General features: G+C 41.0%; 1 protein-coding gene across 1 annotated transcript; it reads left to right on the top strand.

Moving 5' to 3' along the window:
• Nucleotides 1-281: 281 nt before the first annotated feature.
• On the top strand, nt 282-20,407 carry Pp2d1 (protein phosphatase 2C like domain containing 1). The gene is made up of 4 exons (XM_042679791.1): nt 282-357; nt 6,920-7,010; nt 7,643-8,730; nt 19,541-20,407. Exons 1-4 carry the CDS (start codon nt 282-284, stop codon nt 20,344-20,346), a joined length of 2,061 nt encoding a protein of 686 aa, XP_042535725.1. The 3' UTR covers nt 20,347-20,407.
• Nucleotides 20,408-21,304: the final 897 nt, after the last annotated feature.

The raw sequence follows: 21,304 nt of genomic DNA, 5'->3' as shown, positions 1-21,304 counted from the left end.
CTTCATGGACTTTTCTGCCTAGGCTGGCTTTGAACTTGGATCCTTAGATCTCAGCCTTTTGAGTAGCTAGAATTACAGGGGTGAACTAAGAGCACCCAGCTGAGGGTTATTTTGTGGGGGTGGTTGTTTTTGTTTTTGTTTTCCCTTTGGTCCCTAGAAAAACTAGACAAGTCACCTGTTTTTCTTTGTCAATATACCTGGGCTTCATTTCCAACTCCATGGCTTCCTCCAGCCATGTGAACTCGCTCACCTTGCAGAGCTGATGCATCATCGTCTATACAATGGGTTATCAGTGTGGGGTGGTTGAGGGAGTGCGAGACAGTGTGGGCAGAATGCCTAGAGAAAGCTGGCTACATGGTAAGCCCTGATTATGTTATCATCTGGGAGGGCATCTGTGTGCCTATCCTCTACCTCCCACACTCCCAGGGCTTCTCAGCAAAGACCTGCCAGTGGCATTTACATATGGTGCCTACTCCTTCCTGGAGGAGCTCAACCACATAAAATAATGACTTGATGTAACCCTCTTTTAAAGAGGGACTTCTCCTGTACTCTATACCCTTCCCAAGATGATAGTCTATTTTTCTAGTTCCTTACCACACCCACTATATCTGTTATTAGATAAGAATTAAGGGGAAATTGACTGGGAGTACTTCCAAAAAGATATGTTCCTAGAATCTTTTCTACTTACACACATACATATACTTATTTTCATTAATACATTTTATCTGGCGGGGAGGATGGTGGAGGAGAGTTTTAGGTTAATAGAAAAACTGAAAGTCCGGTGATTTTCCAAATATGCCCTGACTTTCCCCTCCCCTACATCTTCCCACTCTGTTAACCTCTTGCAAATACCTCTTGAGGTATTTGTTCCAGTTGACAAGTCAATATGGACACATCATTATTGACAAAAGTGCATGTGCTTTACATTTTTATCCTTGTAAAGGACATCTTGGGTGCTTCTGAGTTGTGGTTGGAATGAACAAAGTTGACGGACACATTTATTTGCAAGTTTTTGTGTGAACACAAGCTTCTAACTTGTTTGGGTGAACATCAAGAGCTGTGCTCACTGGATCATATGCTTAGAGTATGTTTAGTTAAACTGTATTCCAAGTGGCTTCTACCATTTTCAGTTTTACCAGCAATGAGTGGGAGTTCCTGTTGCTTCATATTCTCAACAGCATTTGGTGGTGTCAGTTTTGGACTGAGGATTTTAATAGATACACAGTGGTATATCATTGTTTTAGTTTGCATTTTTCCAATGGCATATGCTGTTAGCATCTTTTCATAGCACATTTGCAATCTGTAAGTTTTTCACGGAGTATCTGTTCAGATTGTATGTATGGCCCTCTTCTTCTTCTTCTTCTTCTTCTTCTTCTTCTTCTTCTTCTTCTTCTTCTTCTTCTTCTCCTTCTCCTTCTCCTTCTCCTTCTCCTTCTCCTTCTCCTTCTCCTTCTCCTTCTCCTTCTCCTTCTCCTTCTCCTTCTTCTTCTTCTTCTGGTATATTGGGGTCTGATCTCAGTATCATGTGTTTGAGAGGCAGGCTTTCTACCCCTTGAGCCTCTCTTCCCACCCAGAAATTTCTAACTCTCATGAAGTCATCACTGGTTTTTCTTCCATGGATCACCTATGTTACTTTCAGAAAGAAATTTGTTTTCTTCCTCATGAAATTCCCAGTGCTAAAAATAACATCACACACAGTACATCCTTAATGAAGTATTGTTGAATAAAACTGAAAATTTCAAAATATACTAAGTCACTCACAAAGGAATTCTGCTGGGAATTTACCTTGTGGGCACATGTATAAGAACTTCTTTTCTTACAATATTGTTTGTAAAAGCCAAATAAATGCTACTAAAAGATTATTGATCAACAGAGAAGACATGAAATAGTGCTTTCCTATATACAACTACAATGGGATATTATGTTGCAATTCAAAAAAATGAGGAAGAGCTACCTGAACTACCATAGAACAATGTCAACCTTAGAATTGCAAAGTACAAGAGAAAATTACAGAAGTGTCTTTATAATGTGAATGTATGCAAAATGTAATATATGCTTTCTGACCCACATTGAACCAACTCATCTAGACTCTTATCTATTTTTATCTACTTTTGGCTGATAAGCATAGAAAAAAAATACCCTTTTACTTTGAGTCTATCCATTTCATTTGCTCATATTTTTTCTTTTCTTTCTTCCTTCCTTCCTTCCTTTCTTCCTTTTTTTTTGGGTCCAGTCATGGGGCCTGAACTCTGGGACTGGGTGCTGTCCCTCAGCTCTTCAGCTCAAGGCTAGCACTCTACCACTTGAGCCACAGCGCCACTTCTGGCTTTTTTCTTTTTGCTTATGTGGTGCTGAGGAATTGAACCCAGGACCTCATGCATGCAAGGCAAGCACTCTACCACTGAGCCACCTTCCCAGCCTCTCTTTCTTTCTTTTTTCTTTTTTTCTTTCTTTCTTTCTTTCTTTTTAGCTTTCTTTCTTTTTTGTTGGTTGGTTGTGGGGCTTGAACTCAGGGCCTTGGTGCTATTCCTGAGCTCTACCACTTTAAGCCACAGTGCTACTTCCAGTTTTCTGGTGGTTAGTTGGAGATTAAGAGTCTCAGGCATTCCTGCCTGGACTGACTTTAAAGCACGATCCTCAGATCTCTGCCTCCTGAGTAGCTGGGATTGCAGGCATGAGCCATCAGTGCCAGAAGCTACATTTTCCTTTTTAATAAGAAGTACAGTTTGATTGATTAATTAATAAGTTGTTTATTTGTGATCCTAAGGATTCAGAAACCCAGGGCCTCTTACTTTCTAGGCAATTGCTTTACCACTTGAATCACACCCCCAGAAATTATTTCAAATGACCTTCCAACACATTATTTAGTGTGTACACTAACATGTGGCGGGGGGGGGGGGGGGGGGGGGGGGGGGGGGGGGGGGGAATTACCAGGATTAGAATTTAGGGCTTGTAACAACTTGATAGGCAAGTGCGCTACCACTTGAGCCATGCCTCACAAATGAAAAAAAAATATTGTTACAGACACAAATGGTGGTACATCCTGGGGTACAGCTACTATTTAGGTAAAGGCAAGAGAATGGCAGCGTTTGAGGCTGGACCGAAGGAAAGGTTATTTTGGCTCATGGCTTCAGAAGTTTCAGTCCTTCTGTTTCAGTCCACTGTATCCAAAGCATGTGGCAGCGCAAACCTGCCTACCTTGCTTTGCAGGGGAGCAGAGGTAGGGAAGAAGGGGTGAGACCTTTTGAGAGCATGCCTCCATTGGCCTGACCCAACCAGCCCCCATTTCCTAAATTCCCACCCCTTCCCAATGGTACCACGGGTCGGGGAAGACTCCAACACAGGAGCTTTGGGAAGACATTTAAACCATAACCATCATCCCTTCCAGGCAATGGAAGCAAGTGGTTTCTTTTTTTCTTTACTGCTGTTTTTGTTTTCTTTAGTTTTTCTTGTATGCTCATTTGTCAGTCTTTGGGAAGGTAAGGCGGGGGGTATAGAAATGGTGGGATAAAGGGTGTACAAATGCAGCAGTGATACTCAACACTATGTTAAAAATGAACTACACAGGGCTGGGAAGGTGGCTCAGTGGTAGAGCGCTTGCCTTGCATGCATGAAGCCCTGGATTTGATTCCTCAGCACCACATAAGCAAAAAGAAAAAAGCCAGAAGTGGTGCTGTGGCTCAAATGGTAGAGCACTAGCCTTGAGCTGAAGAGCTGAGGGACAGCGCCCAGGCCCAGAGTTCAGGCCCCACGACCAGCAAAAAATCAAAAACAACAAACAAACTATACAACTTGTGAGTGGGGATGGGAGGGAAAAACTGGGAAAGAGGGAAATTGTGACATTGTTCAAAGAGAAATGTACTTTTTACCTGACATACAACTGTAATCCCTCTGTTCATCACCTTTATAATAACAATTAAAATATTAAAAAAATTCCTACCAAATTAAAGCTAAATATATTATGATAGATTAGCTCTCGGGCCAAAAAAGGGGCTGAAGGGATGGCTCAAGCAGAAGAACTTCTGCCTAGCAAGGATGAAGCCTTGAGTTCAAATTCCAGTACTATTATATATAAAACAAGATAAGCTGGACACCTGTGGCTCATGCCTGTAATCCTACCTACTCAGGAGGCTGAGATCTAAGGATTGTGGTTCAAAACCAACCTGAGCAGGAAAGTCTGTGAGACTCTTACCTCCAATTAAGCTCTCTTACACACACACACACACACACACACACACACACACACACACACACACACACAGCCAAAAGTAGAGGTATGGCTCAAGCAATAGAGGACTAGCTATGAGCAAAACATTTAGGAAACAGCACAGTCCCTGAGTTCAAGCCTCAGGACCAGCACCAATAAGAGAGAGATCTGAAAGTTGATCAGGAGCAGAACTTAATGGAAATATGTGTGCAAAGATAGTTGTGAAATTGTTAAATGTAGGGCACTAGGTAGGTAATAACATAAGGCTAAATTAGATAGCAATGACAATGACATTTGCTTATCAATAATCTGTTCTATACACTGAGCTCGTGTGTTTGGAAGATTTCTTCCCCTTGACACAGACCCAACAAAAATTTATCTCTGTTTCTCAGTGGACAAATCTGTAGCCAACTTAGCTAAAAGCCCTAATTAACTTCACTCAATAAGTTGTCCTCTTTTCTTTTTCTTTTTTTTCTGGGGGGGTCAGGTCGTGGGGCCTGAACTCTGGGCCTGGGCACTGTCCCTCAGCTCTTCAGCTCAAGGCTAGCACTCTACCACTTGAGCCACAGCACCACTTCCGGCTTTTTTCTTTTTGCTTATGTGATGCTGAGGAATCGAACCCAGGGCCTCAGGCATGCAAGGCAAGCGCTCTACCACTGAGCCACCTTCCCAGCCCAGTTCTCCTCTTTTCTTCTTTTTGATAGGTGCTGACTTGAAAAACCCCCATTTCAAGCTGGGGGAATGTAGCTTATGGTAGAGTGTTTGCCTTGAATGCATGAAGCCCTGGGTTCGATTCCTCAGTACCATATACATAGAAAAAGCCAGAAGTGGTGCTGTGGCTCAAGTGGTAGAATGCTAGTCTTGAGCAAAAGAAGCTCAAGGACAGTGCCTAAGCCTAGAGTTCAAGCCCCAAGACTGGAAAAAAAAAATCCTCATGTCACTTCGATGACTGAAGGAAAATATTTAGAGAAAAATTATATTGCCAATTTATTAAATAAAGAAAACAAGATACAGTCTATTCTTAAATAAGAATACATGCAGAAATCTGTTTAAATTTTGTGTAATTAAGTGAAAAATTGAATTTGAGCTGGGAACCTGGCTCATGCCTGTAATCCTAGCTACTCAGGAGGCTGAGATCTAAAGATTGCCTTTCAATGCCAACCAGGACAGAAAAGTCCCCATGAGACTGTTCTCTCCAATTAACTGCCCAGAACAAAACAAAAGCATCAAATTGTATTTTAAACATACTGATTTTGATCCATCCTTACAGAGCTATCAAGTAGACAATTGGGGCTTGTCTTGACTGCTTTTTTTTGTTTTAATATTGTTATTGTAAAGGTGATATACAGAGGGGGTACAGTTAACATAAATCAGGTAAAGAGTACATTTCTTTCTTTTTTTGATGTTGGTTGTGGGGCTTGAACTCTGGGCCTGTGCACTGTCCCTCAACTCTTCAGCTCAAGGCCAGTGCTCAACCGCTTGAGCCACAGCACCATTTCCAGTTTCTGGTGGTTTATTGGAGATAAGAGTCTTATGGACTTTCCTGCCCTGGCTGGCTTTGAACCGTGATGTTCAGATCTCAGCCTCCTGAGTAGCTAGGATTACAGGCGTGAGCCACCAGTGCCCAGCTCAAAGTACATTTCTTTTTAGAAAATGTTACCCTTGTCCTGACTTCTTCAATGTGCAAGCAAGCTACTACCCTTCTATTCTCTATTCAGGAGTGACATAGATCTGTGGATAAAAGACTTAGGAATTAAAGCTATTGGATAGGAGTGAAGGCACTGTCACTAAACAAAGTGATGACCTGGTGCCAGTGTCTCACAGTCCCAATCCTGGCTAAGATCCAGAGAATCAAGGCTTAAAGCCAGCCAGGGCAGAGAAGTCTGCAACAACTCTATAACCAGCAAAATGGAGGGCTGGAGACATGGTTAAAGTAGTAGAGCACCAGTCCTGAGCAAGCAAGCCAACCAAGTGGAAGATCCTGAATTTAAGTCCCAGAGCAAGCAAGCAAGCAAGCAAGCAACAAGAAGTAGTAAAAATGATGGCCTAAGGATATAACTCAATGGTAGAGCACTTGTCCAGCATGCACAGCTGGTTTAGTTCCCAGGATTGCATATGTACATATATATGTGTGTGGTATATGTATGTATATATTATATGTATATGTGTGTGTGAAATATATATATATATGCAATATATAAAACAAAACATCTAATCCATACAAGGTCTTCAACCCTCAGGCAGAGACTTGAGACTTGGGACAGGGGGACAACTCTTCTGGGCCTTACCAGGAGGAATTCTAGAGAGATGGCCTAAGGTGTCCTACTGCTTGAGTGGGAAGGTGGTGTGACCTACAGAGTATTCATAATTTTCTAGAATAATTATTTCTGAAGTTCCACATTTCTGGAAAAATAAGCTTACTTGACACTCCATCAGGCATAAGATTGTATGGTTAAGGCATTGTACTCTAACCGATGGAATTGTAACTCTTTTATGTAACTACTTAATAACGACAACCACAATAATGAAATTACAATTGAGGACTGTGGCTTCCCAGTCCTTCTGAATCATAAAGTGCCTTGTGATGAAAATTCTAAGTGAAGTAGGAAACATTCCACACAGGTGGTACTATCATGAAGCCAGGGAAGTTCCTATTGTCCCCTCTCCCATCTTCCCAATCTTTGTCTAAGCGCCTGTCTCCTGTATTGCCAGCCTTCATTGTGGCTGCTAATAGAGATGAAGTACAAAATGAAGACCAAAAAAACAAGCTTCCAGAAGACGGAGAAACACATACTGCTATAAGGTATTCTCTCTTTCATTTGTGGAATAACAAATACCGTCAAAGAACAATTATACCTACAGTATCTTTTCTTCTCCCCTTTCTTTGTTATCATAAGCAATCTTGTCTGCCTGTTAAACTCTGTAGGTGAAAAGTGTTCTATACCTTTACCAAAGGAGGAATTTCATCCTGTCCTCTTAATCAGTGTATCTATTTTATTATCATGCACACGTGTGGTATGTGTGTGTGTGTGTGTGTGTGTGTGTGTGTGTGCGCGCGCGCGTGTGTGCCAGGACTAGGGGTTTGAAATCAGGGCTTCATATCCTTGTTTGACTTCTGTGTAAGGCTGGTGCTCTAGCACTTGAACCATACCTCTATTTCCAGCATTTTGGTGATGAATTGCGTATAAAAGTCTTATGGAGTTTTTTTGCTGAGCTAGTTTCAAACCTAGATCCTAGATCTCAGTCTTTTAAGTAGGTAGGATTACAGGCATGAGCTACCAGCACCTGGGAATTTTTGTTTTTGTTTTAAAATCAAAATCAGAATACGTATTCTTGGCCCACGTGAAATGATCAGGAGCCAAGGAAAAGTGAAATAAGGGCCCAATTTATATTGTATTAGTTCTGATCTATAAATACCTTCCATCTTGTTTGCAGAGTATTTTACAAATTCAGACAATGGAATAAGAAAGCCCAAACACCCGAGTCATCGATTGAGACTATTTTTCCACTATCCTTTAAAAAAAGAAAGAAACATTCAAAAAAAAAGAAACAACTCAAAATATCAAAAACCTCTAAAACCAGCAGATACCTTAACCAACAACAGGTCTTAACTCAAACGTCCATATTACCTTGCTCAGTATGCAAGGAGGAAATAGACATAGATAAATTTTTTCACCATAAGAAACAACATGAAGCTTTGGCTACACTAGGTTTCCAATGGATGGATAAAAAGAAACCAAAAACCGTAATTATTGCTCTTAAAAGACAGTTTGTAATTTCTAAGCTCTTCTCATCTTTTATGTTCACTGAAAAACTCCTACAGACCATAAATAATGCTACCGAGCTGCTTTACAATAAAAAAGTACCAGGATACTTTAAGTTACTTGGTGATATTGAAAAGAGTTCTGTATACTCTCAAAAAATCAGTCATCCATTAATTAAAGGGGTAGCCATCTGCCAAGATAGAAATTCCTTATGGAGATCAGACATGAATGATAAGTTCACAATAGTGAATACTTTTGGCAATAAACCCAACATGTGTTTTTTTGGTTTGTTTGATGGACACCACGGGATCTACGCAGCTGACCTAGCCTCAAAGGAACTTCCAATTTTAATTCTCCATCAACTTTCCAAATTCAATGCTTCCTATCAAATGAGCCCAGAACAGCAAAAGTTTATCCATTCCTTTTGCACTGTGTTCAGAGAAGAATATGTAACGATTGAAGAACATTTCTCTTCCATATACAGAATGAGAAGAACAGAAAAGCGTGACTATGAAAAAATTCATAAAGCTTTCGCGAAAGCCTTTTGGAGAATGGATAGACTTTTACGTCTTGGAAGAAATGAAGTTTCCCATGTCAGATGGAGTGGCTGCTCAGCATTGACTTGTCTTTTGGAAGGCTCCAGTAAAAACCCCCATGCTAGTAAGAGCAGGAGAAGATCCAAGAGCATAGATGCCAACAGCGTTTTTCCACCACTGATGCCAAAAACAATTTCTGGAGTCTTACACATTGCAAATATTGGTATGTATATTGAACAGCACCAGATAACAATGCCCTGGACACTTCTGATCTCTAACAGTATAACCTCTCACACTTCCTGAATTATTTAATGGGCTATTACTTAGTAAATTATTAGCACCTACAAGTTGAAATGATTGATTGAAGAATGACAGACAAGCACAATTTAAATTTAAATTCAATTTAAATTCAGATTGCAGGCTGAAACTAATTGTTTTTCAAGGATGCATAGTTTTAAAATAATGTGACGCTCTCCATATTCCCTTCCTGAAGTCCTCTGTTCATGATTTTCTTTCTTTCTTTTTTTATACGGTCCTGGGGCTTGAACTCAGGGTCTGGGCAATGTCCCAGACTTTTTTGGCTCAAGGCTAGAGCCACAGCTCCACTTCTGGATTTTTGGTGGTTAACTGAAGATAAGACTCTCACAAACTTTCCAGTTTGGACTGGCTTCAAACCCTGATCCTCAGATATCAGCCTTCTGAATAGCATGAGCCACTGGTGCCTGGCTTTTTATGATTATGATTATAATGATTATTTTGTGCCAGTCTGGGGTTGAACTCAGGGCCTAGACACTGTCCTTGAGTTTCCTTTGCTCAAAGCTAGTGCTCTACCTCTTGAACCATAGCTCCACTTCTGGCTTTCATTGAGTAATTAATTGGAGATAAGGGTCTTATGGGATTTCCTGCCCAGGCTGGCTTCAAACCATGATCCTTAGATCTCAATCTTCTGAGTAGCTAGGATTACAGGTGTGAGCCACCAGCACCCAGCACTATGATTAATTTTTTTCAGCATGAAAAACAGTTTTTATAATACTTTTTATTGAGGTTAAATGATTACATAAATTTCACAGTATTGTGGGATAGTGATACTTAAAGTTACAAATACCTTTTAACCTTCACAAGGCAAATTGTAAAAAAACATTTTTTTTTTAAGTGCAGAAAATCTACGTAAGAGTCAAAGGTCTTCAACGAGGTTTTAGATCTGAGCAGCACTGCCTAATGCAGACCCTGCGGATTGCTCAGTCTAGGCATTTCTACAAAAAAGTCATTTGCTGTTTTCTTTACACGAAAAATGAAGATCACAATTATAACCCTGAGTGTACAGATATGACAATATGGAATTCACCGATTGCTCTGAAGGGGAAACGGAACATAGGAGGAGTTAAAATGATATCATGCAAAAAGAGATTAAACTTGACTAAGTGATTTATTAGACAAGTCTAACAAGTGATATCATTATTGGCTCTGGGGAATAGGATTGGATTGGTTTATAAGATTACTTGAACTTTGAGCAATTAAGTTGTGTTGGTATGTTGTTCACTGTAGAGGCTCATTGCATCTTTTAGGCTTCCAGACTGTGGAATGTGGTATTTATTAGGCCTGCAACTCTATCACATAGTAATTGAAACTATTAAATGCTTGTGGTTAGAGGAGTGAAAGTAAAATAAAATAAATGTGACAAAACATTAACATTTTCCTAAATAGGAAGTTATAGAGTCAATAATAAAGACAGAAAACAAATATACCATATATTCCTGGATTCAAACAAAATGTAGCAGACTAGCCTCAGGATGCTATAATCTCAGCCTCTTGAGTAACTAAGGTAACAGACATGCAACACCACACCCAGATAAAGAAAGCATTAGTAACAGATTACCCTCATGCTCAGTGGCACGTGGCATCAATTTCATCTCAGAGAGAATAACAGTTCATGCTGCAGTTTTATGTACAAGCATTCTCTCCCCTACAAGGTTGGTTCTCTCCCCCCTCTCTCAAGGCTAGCACATTACCACTTGAGCCACAGTTCCACTTCCACTTTTTGATGTAGTTAATCGGAGATAAGACTCTCACAGACATTTCTGCCTGGGCTGGCTTTGAACTGCAATCCCCAGATCTCAGCCTCCTGAGTAGCTAGGATCACACAAGTCACCAGTGCCTGGCTGTGTCCTTTCAACTCATGTCTCTCTTTTTCATTAGTGTAGATTCATTATACGCTAATAATGTGATCTCTCCATTCGTGCTTATCATGCACTTTTATCAAATTCACCCCTTCTCATCATAGTCTTTATTTTCCCGCCTTTTAAAGACTTTAAAATTTCATTATGCTATTTTCATGCATATTTATGAAGTACTTCAATACTGTCCACACCCTCTTTTATCCTCTTCTTTTGCCTTTCCCCATCCTATATAACCCCTCCAAAGAGTCCTCTGTTTCAGACTCATGCTATGTGATTGTTTTGGGTTGTTGTTTATTTACTTCTGCAGAAGGGTGCACCATCAGCCAAACATCTGTCAAGCAAGCCCATAGAGCAGCAAGCTGTTCTCTTTTTATCCCTAACACAGTAGCTTCTGCCCCTCTGCTCTGATTGGTTGAGCTCAGGTTCACAATCTGCTGGTGACTGGCTAGCCTGAGTAGGGTAGAATGTATTTACATAAGGTAACTTATGTAAATAAGAAATAAGTTGAACAGTTCACAAGTATGGATATAGTCAGAATATAGGGGCTGGGAAGGTGGCTCAGTGGTAGAGCGCTTGCCTTGCATGCATGAGGCCCTGGGTTCGATTCCTCAGCACCACATAAGCAAAAAGAAAAAAAGCCGGAAGTGGCGCTGTGGCTCAAGTGGTAGAGTGCTAGTCTTGAGCTGAAGAGCTGAGGGACAGCGCCCAGACCCAGAGTTCAGGCCCCACAATCGACAAAAAAAAAGAAAGAAAAAGAAAAAAATATATATATACCCTCACCCTCTCCTATTTCTTTCTTTCCTTTCTTTCTTCCTTTTCTTTTTCTTTCTTTCCTTGCTTTCTCTCTTTCTTCTTTCTTCTTCTTTTTTTTTTTTGTGGGGGGGTCTGGTCATGGGGCTTTTTTTCCTTTTTGTTTATGTGGTGCTGGGGAATCGAACCCAGGGCCTCATGCATGCAAGGCAAGCGCTCTACCACTGAGCCACCTTCCCAGCTATCTCTCTCTCTCTTCTTTCTTTCATTCCTTCCTTTTTTCCCTTCCTTTCTTTCTCTTTCTTTCCCTCCCTCCCTCCCTCCCTCCCTCGCTCCCTCCCTCCTTTCCTTCCTTCCTTTCTTCCTTCCCGCCTTCCTTCCTTTCTCTCTCTTTCTTTATTTGGTTGGTTGTGGGGCTTGAACGCTGGGCCTAGGCACTAACTCTGAGCTCTTCAGCTCAAGGTTAGAACTCTACCACTTGAGCCACAGCGCCACTTCTGGTTGGTGGTTAATTGGAGATAAGAGTCTCATGGACTTTCCTGCCTGAGCTGGATTTGAACCATGATCCTCAGATCTCAGCCTCCTGAGTAGCTAGGATTACAGCCGTGAGCTACCAGCGCCTGGCCCTCTCCTATTTCTTGAACAGGCTATGTGGTGGTTTTTTGTTTTTGTTTTTGTTTTTATTTTGGTCTTTTTAGCGAGGGGCAAAATGGGGGCACAGAAATGGAAGGAAGAAGGGTGAAGAAGTGCAGTTATAATATTCCATGTATAGTATGTGAATATGTGGTTTCTGCATATGAGGCTCAAAGTGTGATATCTGACAGTACTTACCACAGTTCAGAGGGTCTGTGCTCAGGGCCCTCTTACCTAATACCCCCTACTCAGCTAGGAGTAAGAGCCTGGATAACTTGGCCCTTTATTTCCTCTGTGACCCTCAGGCAGTGGGACTTCCTCCTTTCCATGGAAGGCTAGGGCTTCCATCCATGACTGTCTTTTCCTGTTGGAGCTTCCTGCTGCTTGAATTTCTCTTTGAGAGCACATCCAACCTGCTCCTTTTCCACAAACACCACTCACGACCACCTCCCACCCAGGCACTGTGGCAGGTTGTCCCAAGACTCCCTGAGTTAAGAGTGTTCTCTGCTTTCTTTTGGTTTTCTGGGGCTTGAACTCAGAGCTTGGGAGCTGTCCTTGAGGTTAAGGCTCGCACACTACCACTTGAGCCACAGATCTACTTCTGGCTTGGTATATTGGAGATACAGGTCTCACAGACATTCCTGCCCAGGCTGGCATAGAACCTTGATCCTCAGATCTCAGCCTCCTGAGTAACTAGGATCACAGGCAGGAGCTAGAAGCACTGAGCCTTTGCTTTCTTTTAAGCAGAGCAATAGTTTCAAACAATAGGCCTTGTCTCAAGACAATCTTCTGCAATCACCCACTGAGATAAGGAGGGGTACAGAATGTCTTTCTTCTTTAAGAATGGACTTCCACACTGGAACACACATCCCCACCCTGGGTTGAAGGCTTGTCTTAGAGAGTTGGGACTCTGTGGGCAAAGCTGGTGGTGTAAGGGTCACAAAGGCCACATTGAGCCCTTAAGGTTAAAGCAGTAGTAATGTGGCAGGTACAAGGACAATATTCTCATAGTCTTTGTCATTTCTCAGTCTCAGCACTGAAGTTCCAAAATAGCTTCCCGGTAGACCTACTTTTCACATTGATGGCCAATTGGGGAACCGGTTTCAGAGTTTTGGAATTCTAAATGCTTAGCGGTGTCTATCCTAACAGGGCTCCTTTTGTAAAAGCTGCATATTGTTGAAAATACCTCATACAGTAACTCTATGCCTTTGCTTTACTCACAGGACTAATTTTTTTTTTTAGATCTGTGGGAATCAACTACAAGAGAGTAAAATATGAAAGACCTGCTAATTCGCTTTTACCTTAAATATTGGCACATGTCATAAATCTGTACTATTGCTGAGCATGATGACCTAGGGGTGAATCAGATCTGTCTAGAGAAATGGGGTGTGGCTTAGTGGTAGGTGTGTTTGCCTAGCATGCATGAAGCCCTGGGTTTGGCCAGAAGTGGTGCTGTGGCTCAAGTGGTAGAGTGCTAGCCTTGAGTTCAAGCCCCAGGACTGGCAAAAAAAAAAGAAGAAGAAGTAGACACACGCATCTATTCCAAAGGGATACTGAAGAAAATGGCTCAAAAAAAATTACACAAAATCTTAGTCAAGTTTTCCTCCCCATGCCCATAATGCAAGTAGAAGTTTTTTTTTGAGTGGTGGGTAAAGGGGTGGTCCTAAGGCTTGAACTCAGGGCTTGAGCTAGTGTGCTATCACTACAACCACAGATCCAATTCCAACTTTTTGGCAGCTAATTGAAAATAAGGATCTCATAGACTTTCCTACCCAGGCTGGTTTCAAACTATGAGCCTCAGATCTCAGCCTCCTGAGTTTATAGTTATGAGCCACTGGTGCATGGCTAACAAGTGGAGTTGGTTTTTTTTGTTGTTGTTTTTTTATGCCCGCAGGAGAGAAATGTGTGCTGATACCAACACAGCTTAAGCATCCGTAGTTTAAATAAGGCCTATCTCAAAGAGAAATCTTGGACTTTCATTTTTGAGGAACTCAATGATCTTCATGGGAAATGAAAGAATCCTAGCACGTGAAATTGTTTAAAGTCATACTGATATTACTTGTAATCCCAGCACTTTGGAGACAGCACTTTGGAGGATTAAGGTTAAGCATTTGTCCGGAGTCTACAACATGAGTTAAACTATTTGCTTTTGCATAATACACATTTTAATAGATGTTTGGGAGGGAAGGAGGGAGGGAGGGGAGGAGAGGGGAGAGGAGGGAGGGAGGGGAAAAAGGAAGGAAGGAGGAAGGGAGAAAGGAGGGTGCAGAGGAGAGGGAGGGAGGGGAGGGAAGGAGGTAGGGAGGAAAAGCAGTCAAGTGAAGTGGCTTAAGCTTGTAATCCTAGCCATTCAGGAAGCAGAGATCTGGAAGCTTAGTGGTCTGAGGCCAGAAATATACTGGGCTTTTATATACTGATTTTGTACCCTGCAATTTTCCTTATTTTGGTTACTAAGTCTGTTTCTTTTCTTTCTTTACTTGGCTTTTCTATACTTTCCCTCCTTCTCTTCCTCCTTTCTTTCTTTTTAGGGGAGGGTCTGGTATTGAACTCAGGGCCTGGGCACTGTCCCTTAGCTTTTTCATGTGTGCGTGTATGTGTGTGCTTCTATGTCATTAGTTGGAAATAAAACTCTCATGGACTTTCCTGCCAGATTTGGCTTTGAACCACAGTTCTTAGATCTCAGCCTCCTGAACTGCTAGGGTTACAGGCGTGAGTCACCAACACCAGGCTGGAGACTATATTTTTAGTCCTGTATCAGCTTTGACTTCCTGTCTGTACAGAGCCACAGGTGAGTCACAGGTCTCTGCTGATAGCTCACTCAACCGGGTTGTCATTATTCCAGTCCACGACTTGTTAGAGCCTAATGCTTTCCCTGCCTCGGGCTGCTGTAAATTCAAATAATTGCTGCTGTTTGTTTGTGACAAATCCTTTGGGAATGGAATTGTGTGCACAGAGTAAAAGAGCTGCATCAGTTCAAACAATGACAAGACCTCAGAAAGGAGCTTTCTTCTGGCGAATTTTAAAAGTAGTTTAAACAATGACAAGGCTCTGAGGGTGTGTGTGAGGAGGTGTGTATGTATTTCTTTTATATATATATACATATATGTATATGACGTTCTTTTGTTAAGCAGCCCAGGCTGGCCTTGACCTTGTGACCCTCCTTTGTCAGTCTCCCGAGAGTTGAGATTTCAGGCATGCACCACCATGTCCAATGATTTATTGACAGAATTGGAGTTTGAACTCAGAGTTCAAATTCAATAAGCAGGTACTATACCTCTTAATGCACTCTTCTGGTTAAAAGTGGTCGGTTTTTTGTTTTGTTTTGTCCTTCATGGGCGTGAACTCTGGACCTGGGCGCTGTCCCTCAGCTCTTCAGCTCAAGCCTGGGGGTTGTCTCTGAGCTTGTTTTGCTCAAGGCTAACACCCTACCACTTGAGCCACTTCCACAGTCCTATTTCAAGCTTTTTCTGAGTTAATTGGAGATAACAGTCTCATGGACTTTCCTGCCTAGGCTGGGCTTTGAACCATGATCTGTAGAAAAGCCTCTTGAGTAGCTAGAATTATAGGTTTGAACCACCAGCATCCAGCTCAATACTTTTTTTTTTGGTTGGTTGTGGGGCCTGGTTGTCTGGGCCTGGGCACTGTCTCTGAACTCTTCAGCTCAAGCCTAGCGCTCTACCACTTGAGCCAGTTCTACTCCGGCTTTCTGCTGGTTAATTAGAGATAAGAGTCTCATGAACTTTCCTGCCTGGGCCGACTTTGAACCCTGATCCTCAGATCTCAGCCTCCCGAGCAGCCAGAAGTGCAGGAGCAAGCCATGGCACCCAGTTCTACTTTGCTTATTCTAGATATCCTTTGAAAACAACTATGTACTATGCTATTGTTGGGTGCTATCTATAAATATCAATGAGATCAAATTGTCATTATTTTTCAAGTCCTCAGTGTTGTTACTGATTTGATCATTGACTTCTTCGTCCATCAATCACGTCTTTTCTTTCACTTTTGACATAGTAGACTTTGAACTCAGGGCCTTGTTCTTGCAAGGTAGGTGTTCTACCACTGAGCCACCTCCAGCTCTTTCTTGTATGGGTTGAGATAAGGTCTTGCAATTCCTGGGCTGTGCCTGGACCATAATCCCATTTCATACTTCCCACCACAATTGGAATGACAGCTTCATGCCGTGACACTGAATTTCTTTTATTAAGACTGAAGTTCATGGACTTTTCTGCCAGAACCACCATCCTCTCCACAGATACAAGGTTTTCACCCCAGTTAAACAATGTCAGAAGCAAACATTTTGTTTTCATGTACCCCCCAGCTCAGTCGCTGTAGAGTTAGGGTTCTGTCAGTCCTGAAGCATCATTAGTTGTATTTCAACCCTTGTATGATCTACAGTTTTCTGGCCCTTAGTTTTTTTTTGGGGGGGGGGAAGTCGCTCTCAAAACAGTGACCAAAATGCACCAGGGAAGTGACAGCAATCCTAAGCCAAGAAAGGTTCAGGTTGGTTTAAGTACCCTCCCCCCAAGTCATGGGGCTTGAACTCTGGGACTGGGCGCTGTCCCTCAGGTCTTTAGCTCAAGGCTAGCATTCAACCACTTGAGCCACAGCTCTACTTCCCCAAGAAAGGTTCATGATATGCTTCATTGGAGGTCTAAGGTGAAAAACTGAAATATATTTATAAGATGTCTTTAGGAGCTGTTGAGAGGCATTGTGGGGGAAATGAAGCATACAACTCTGCATTCTGAGCATTTGCGTTTTGTTTTGACCTCTAAAGTGGTCTCTTTGGAATCCTACCCCCATAGATACCAACAGTTCTTTGTAGTCATGTTTTAGTCTCAAGCTTTTTGCCTGAGGTTAGGCTGGGACTGCAATCCTCTTAACACACAACTCCCCACATCCCATATAGCTGGGTTTAGTCATTCACTACCATGTCTGACTGGAGATGGAGTCTGGTTGATGTCTTGTCCAGGCAGTCAGGAACGGTAATCCTGATCTCTGCCACGCAATGAGTTATATATTAAGCGTACAATGCTGAGCAATAGACAACTGTATGAATTTCATGATCGTGCATGTTGCAAAACACAGGATCTTTGTAACTTCTAAAGCACAATAATCCCAAAGGAGTAAGGCTCATACTAATTACTTGGAGGGAGTGACACAAATCTCACATGCTAGAGCCTCTGATTTACATGCACACTTATCACTCTTTTCCAGGAACTCATTTCTTCTTCCCTAAGTTCCAACTTCCTACAAACTACTTTTAAAAAAATTTTTGTTTTTGCTTTGTTTTTACGTTTTGGGGCTTGAACTCAGGGCCTGAGCACTGTCCTTGTGCTCAGGGTTAGCACTCCACCACTTGAGCCACAGTGCCACTTCTGGCTTTTTCTGTGTATGTGGTACTGAGGAATTGAACTTAGGGCTTTGTGCATGCTAGGCAAGTACTCTACTCCTAAGCCACATTCCCAGACCCCTACAAACTACTCTTAAAAACTTGTAGTTCTATTTCCTAAGGGTTTCTATAATTCTTTTATCTATTGATTTGACATGAGACAACTGTCATTTTCCTGTTTCATTTGAGTAGCTTCTTGGTGGTTTTCTCCTTCCTGAAACACTAAATATACTTTTCCAATTGTCTGTAAGATCCACCTATTAAATCCTCACGGCCAACTTGACAAGTAACAGGCCAGGTGATAAACAGGAAACAGAAAGACTCAATAACGCAAAGCCTGGCTTAGTGTCGGGCTTCCAGGACTTTTCACTTCTCTATGCCATTTCTTCTACTTCAGTACCTTCTTTAACATTCCAGGTGTGCTTCCCATGAACACCACTCTTTCTTTACTGTTTTCAACTTCGGGGTATAGTCACCGAGGATGGCCTTTGAACTTTTGATCCACCTGCATTAGCTGTCAGGCTTGTACCACCTGAGCAGGCCTCAAACTAGTTATTTTTAATTCCTTACACTATTATCCTTAAAACATGTTGGTCTTTTAGAGACTCCCATTTTGTTCTTCTGTTCACATTTTCTACTAAAAGATGCTAATATTTAAAATTTGAACTGTTTAACTCAAGACTAAAATTTATTCTGCAGTTTGCCACTTGGCTAGCTGTTTTTACTTCCTCCATACAGATGGCACAGGAAGCTTTATTCAGAGCCATGCCGCCCTCTTGAAAACCAGCCAACTTCTCCTTTCCAGACCACCACATGAACAAAACCTTCCTCTAAAGTGGGTACCACTGGTTCACAGCTGCAATCCCAATGACTCAAGAGATGAAGATCCAGGATGACTTGGTTCAAAGCCAGCTGGGGCAGAAAAGTTCATGAGACTACATCTCCAATTAGCAAAAAGCCCAGCTGGAGGTGTGACTTAAATAGTAGAGCATCAAGTATGAGCAGGAAAGCTGAGCGACAGCAAGAGGCTGTTTTAAAAGCAGTCCATAACCAGAGGTTCTCTTTTAGTTTCATCAGCAGACGTTAAATACCATCCCATATATACTATGTGAGTAACATTGATTTCACACCCATCAAGAGTCAAGAATTATTTCCCTAAACAATCTCAGTAGGAGCAGCAGGAATACAAGTTAATATAAAGAATCAGTAACTGAACTACAAAGAAAAGAGAGGTCATGCAGTTTTTATACCTATCATTTATATAGCTCTCAAGTCTCTGGATGTCTGTGTATATATCATCTCTTGGTCCTTGTCCGGTAGCATGGACGTCAGTATTTCTCAAGAGGCAAATGCGTCAGAATTATTTCTCTGTATCTTTTAACTACTTGTCACCAAATTAGGTTTTCTTTCAATCAAACCAGAGTCAGGGGACTTCAACTTTCTAAACCCCAAATTCTTTTACCCCCAAAACATGATGTCTTAGCTGGGTATGGGCACAGGCCTGTAAACCCCAGCATATCAGAAAGCAGGAGGATCAAGGCCAGCCTGCCTCAAACCAAATATCCTAAACTATTTCAGAACAATGGAACTTATTTAAGATTTCAGTTCTGAACCAAAGGGTTTAATCCATTTAGTACATTAGTAGTAATGCCTGTTTTTTTTCTTCACAGAATGACTTACTTTTTGTTTAATTACATATTGCAGGAACCTAGTAGGCATTCTAATTGTTTTTCCACCCATCACCTAAGTTCCATTTTGGTTTTCACATTTACTATTCAAAATAGCTTTCATTTAAACATTAAAAAATCTGCTACATGGAATATGTATTGGTTATAAAAAAGTTGAAGTAGGTAATATTCAATCTGTGGTTTGAATTATTTTAATAGTAAATGCAGTGTATTGCTTCACACAGAGAAAACTGGTTCTTTCTCAGTTTGAAATCTAACTAACTGTAAACCATTCAGCCCAAATAAAGTATTTTTACTTGGCCTGCTTTCTGATGAGCACTGAAACACAGGACTGAGTAAAGTTAACAGCATATGTTGGCACAACTGGTAATTGTTCCATTAAAAAATAATCTACAGGTAATGTGCAAGCACTTTTATGCAGAAATGGCAAAGGATTCTGCTTAACCAAAGAACATACCACACGGAACATCAATGAGAGAAAAAGAGTGCTTGACGGCGGAGCAGTAATTAGCCCCAACGAACTAAGTGGGCTCCTAGAAGGACAAATAAAAACCACACGAGGATTTGGATTTCATGGCAACCCCCAACTGAAAAAGTTCTTTATCCCAGCACCTCAAACCATTTCTGTCCCTATAGATGATTTGTGTCAGTTCCTTTTGCTAGCTACTAATGGACTTTGGGAAGTTTTGGATAAAAAGGAAGTCACTTCACTGATAATAACATTGTTTCAGATGTATACAGAAGTGTACCATCTTGTCACACAACGCAAATCTTCACCATCCAAAGAGCTTCCGCTTATTCCCAACAGTGACACAGATATTACTAAATCAGACAGCAACATCCACATACTATTTCAGAATATAGAGGAATCTAAAAAACATGTGTCAATTACAAATACAAACAAGATTTCTGGCTCAAAATATGCTGAATACCACTCTTCTGGCCCTAAAAATGTGGAAACACGTCCATCAAAGATGACTAATCATACACTTTTCAGAAAGGCAGAAGAAACTGACAGATCCAACACTGTCTACAGTTTGCAAATAAGCAGAAACAAATCACAAGCTAAGGATTTCTATGAAGGTGCGGCTGAGTATGTCAGCCGTGAACTCGTAAATGCTGCCTTGCGGGCTGGTTCCAGAGACAACATCACAGTTATGTTAATATTTCTCAGTGGAAGTGAGTATCCAGTGCTGCCATAAAAAATAAAGTTCTAATTATCCAGAGCACCAAAACATAATAGCACAAAGACAATTCTTCCCAAAACAGTTATCAGAGGATATGCAAGGAGTACTAAAGATCGTAAGAAAATTTTAACAGCAGACTTTGGTTCCAGAGACAACATCACAGTTATGTTAATATTTCTCAGTGGAAGTGAGTATCCAGTGCTGCCATAAAAAATAAAGTTCTAATTATCCAGAGCACCAAAATGTAACAGCACAAAGACAATTCTTCCCAAAACAGTTATCAGAGGATATGCAAGGATTACTAAAGATCGTAAGAAAATTTTAACAGCAGACTTTGGTTTATATAATACTATCAATAGACACGCACTGTTTGTATTAAAAAAGAGAAAAACAAGTACTGCTTTTTATACCACTTTATTCCAACCTGAGCACCTCAATATAAAACTAAACACTGGTGAACTGTTTTCCTTACTAATTCTCAATTACTGTAAAATGTACAAGTTCTGCTAGCAGTTCAACACTTAAATAGATTAAATCATCTCTGACACATGGTAGATTTCATATAATGAAAATACCTAAAATAATTAGTGCAATATACTGAACTGATCAAAATAAAATAGACTTTGAAAAACAAAGCTGCAAGATTGTTACTAGCATCATAATACTTATGTTACAAATTACAGGTGCATTGTTTATTATGGTTCTAGCCATGTAGGAACAACCTGAAGCCCCTTCTTTTCAAAGGAGGAGAAAGAAATAATTAGCTGTTTTAGTAACTGTACATTTTGTATACTTTTAAGCAATTCTTAAATATTACAGAAAATAATAAACATATGGAGACTACAATGCAGTACCCTATTTACAGTACAGTTGAAGATCAAATTTAAAATAATCAAGTTTAAACGTACATAATTGTTAGTGCACTGACTCTATTATATCGGGAGGGAACAAGAGCCCCTCCCTCCCTTACAAG

Source organism: Dipodomys spectabilis, unplaced genomic scaffold (assembly GCF_019054845.1).
Source record: "Dipodomys spectabilis isolate Male_0828 unplaced genomic scaffold, ASM1905484v1 ptg000054l, whole genome shotgun sequence".
NCBI classification, from domain to species: Eukaryota; Metazoa; Chordata; class Mammalia; order Rodentia; family Heteromyidae; genus Dipodomys; species Dipodomys spectabilis.
This window is presented reverse-complemented; position numbering and strand designations above follow the sequence as displayed.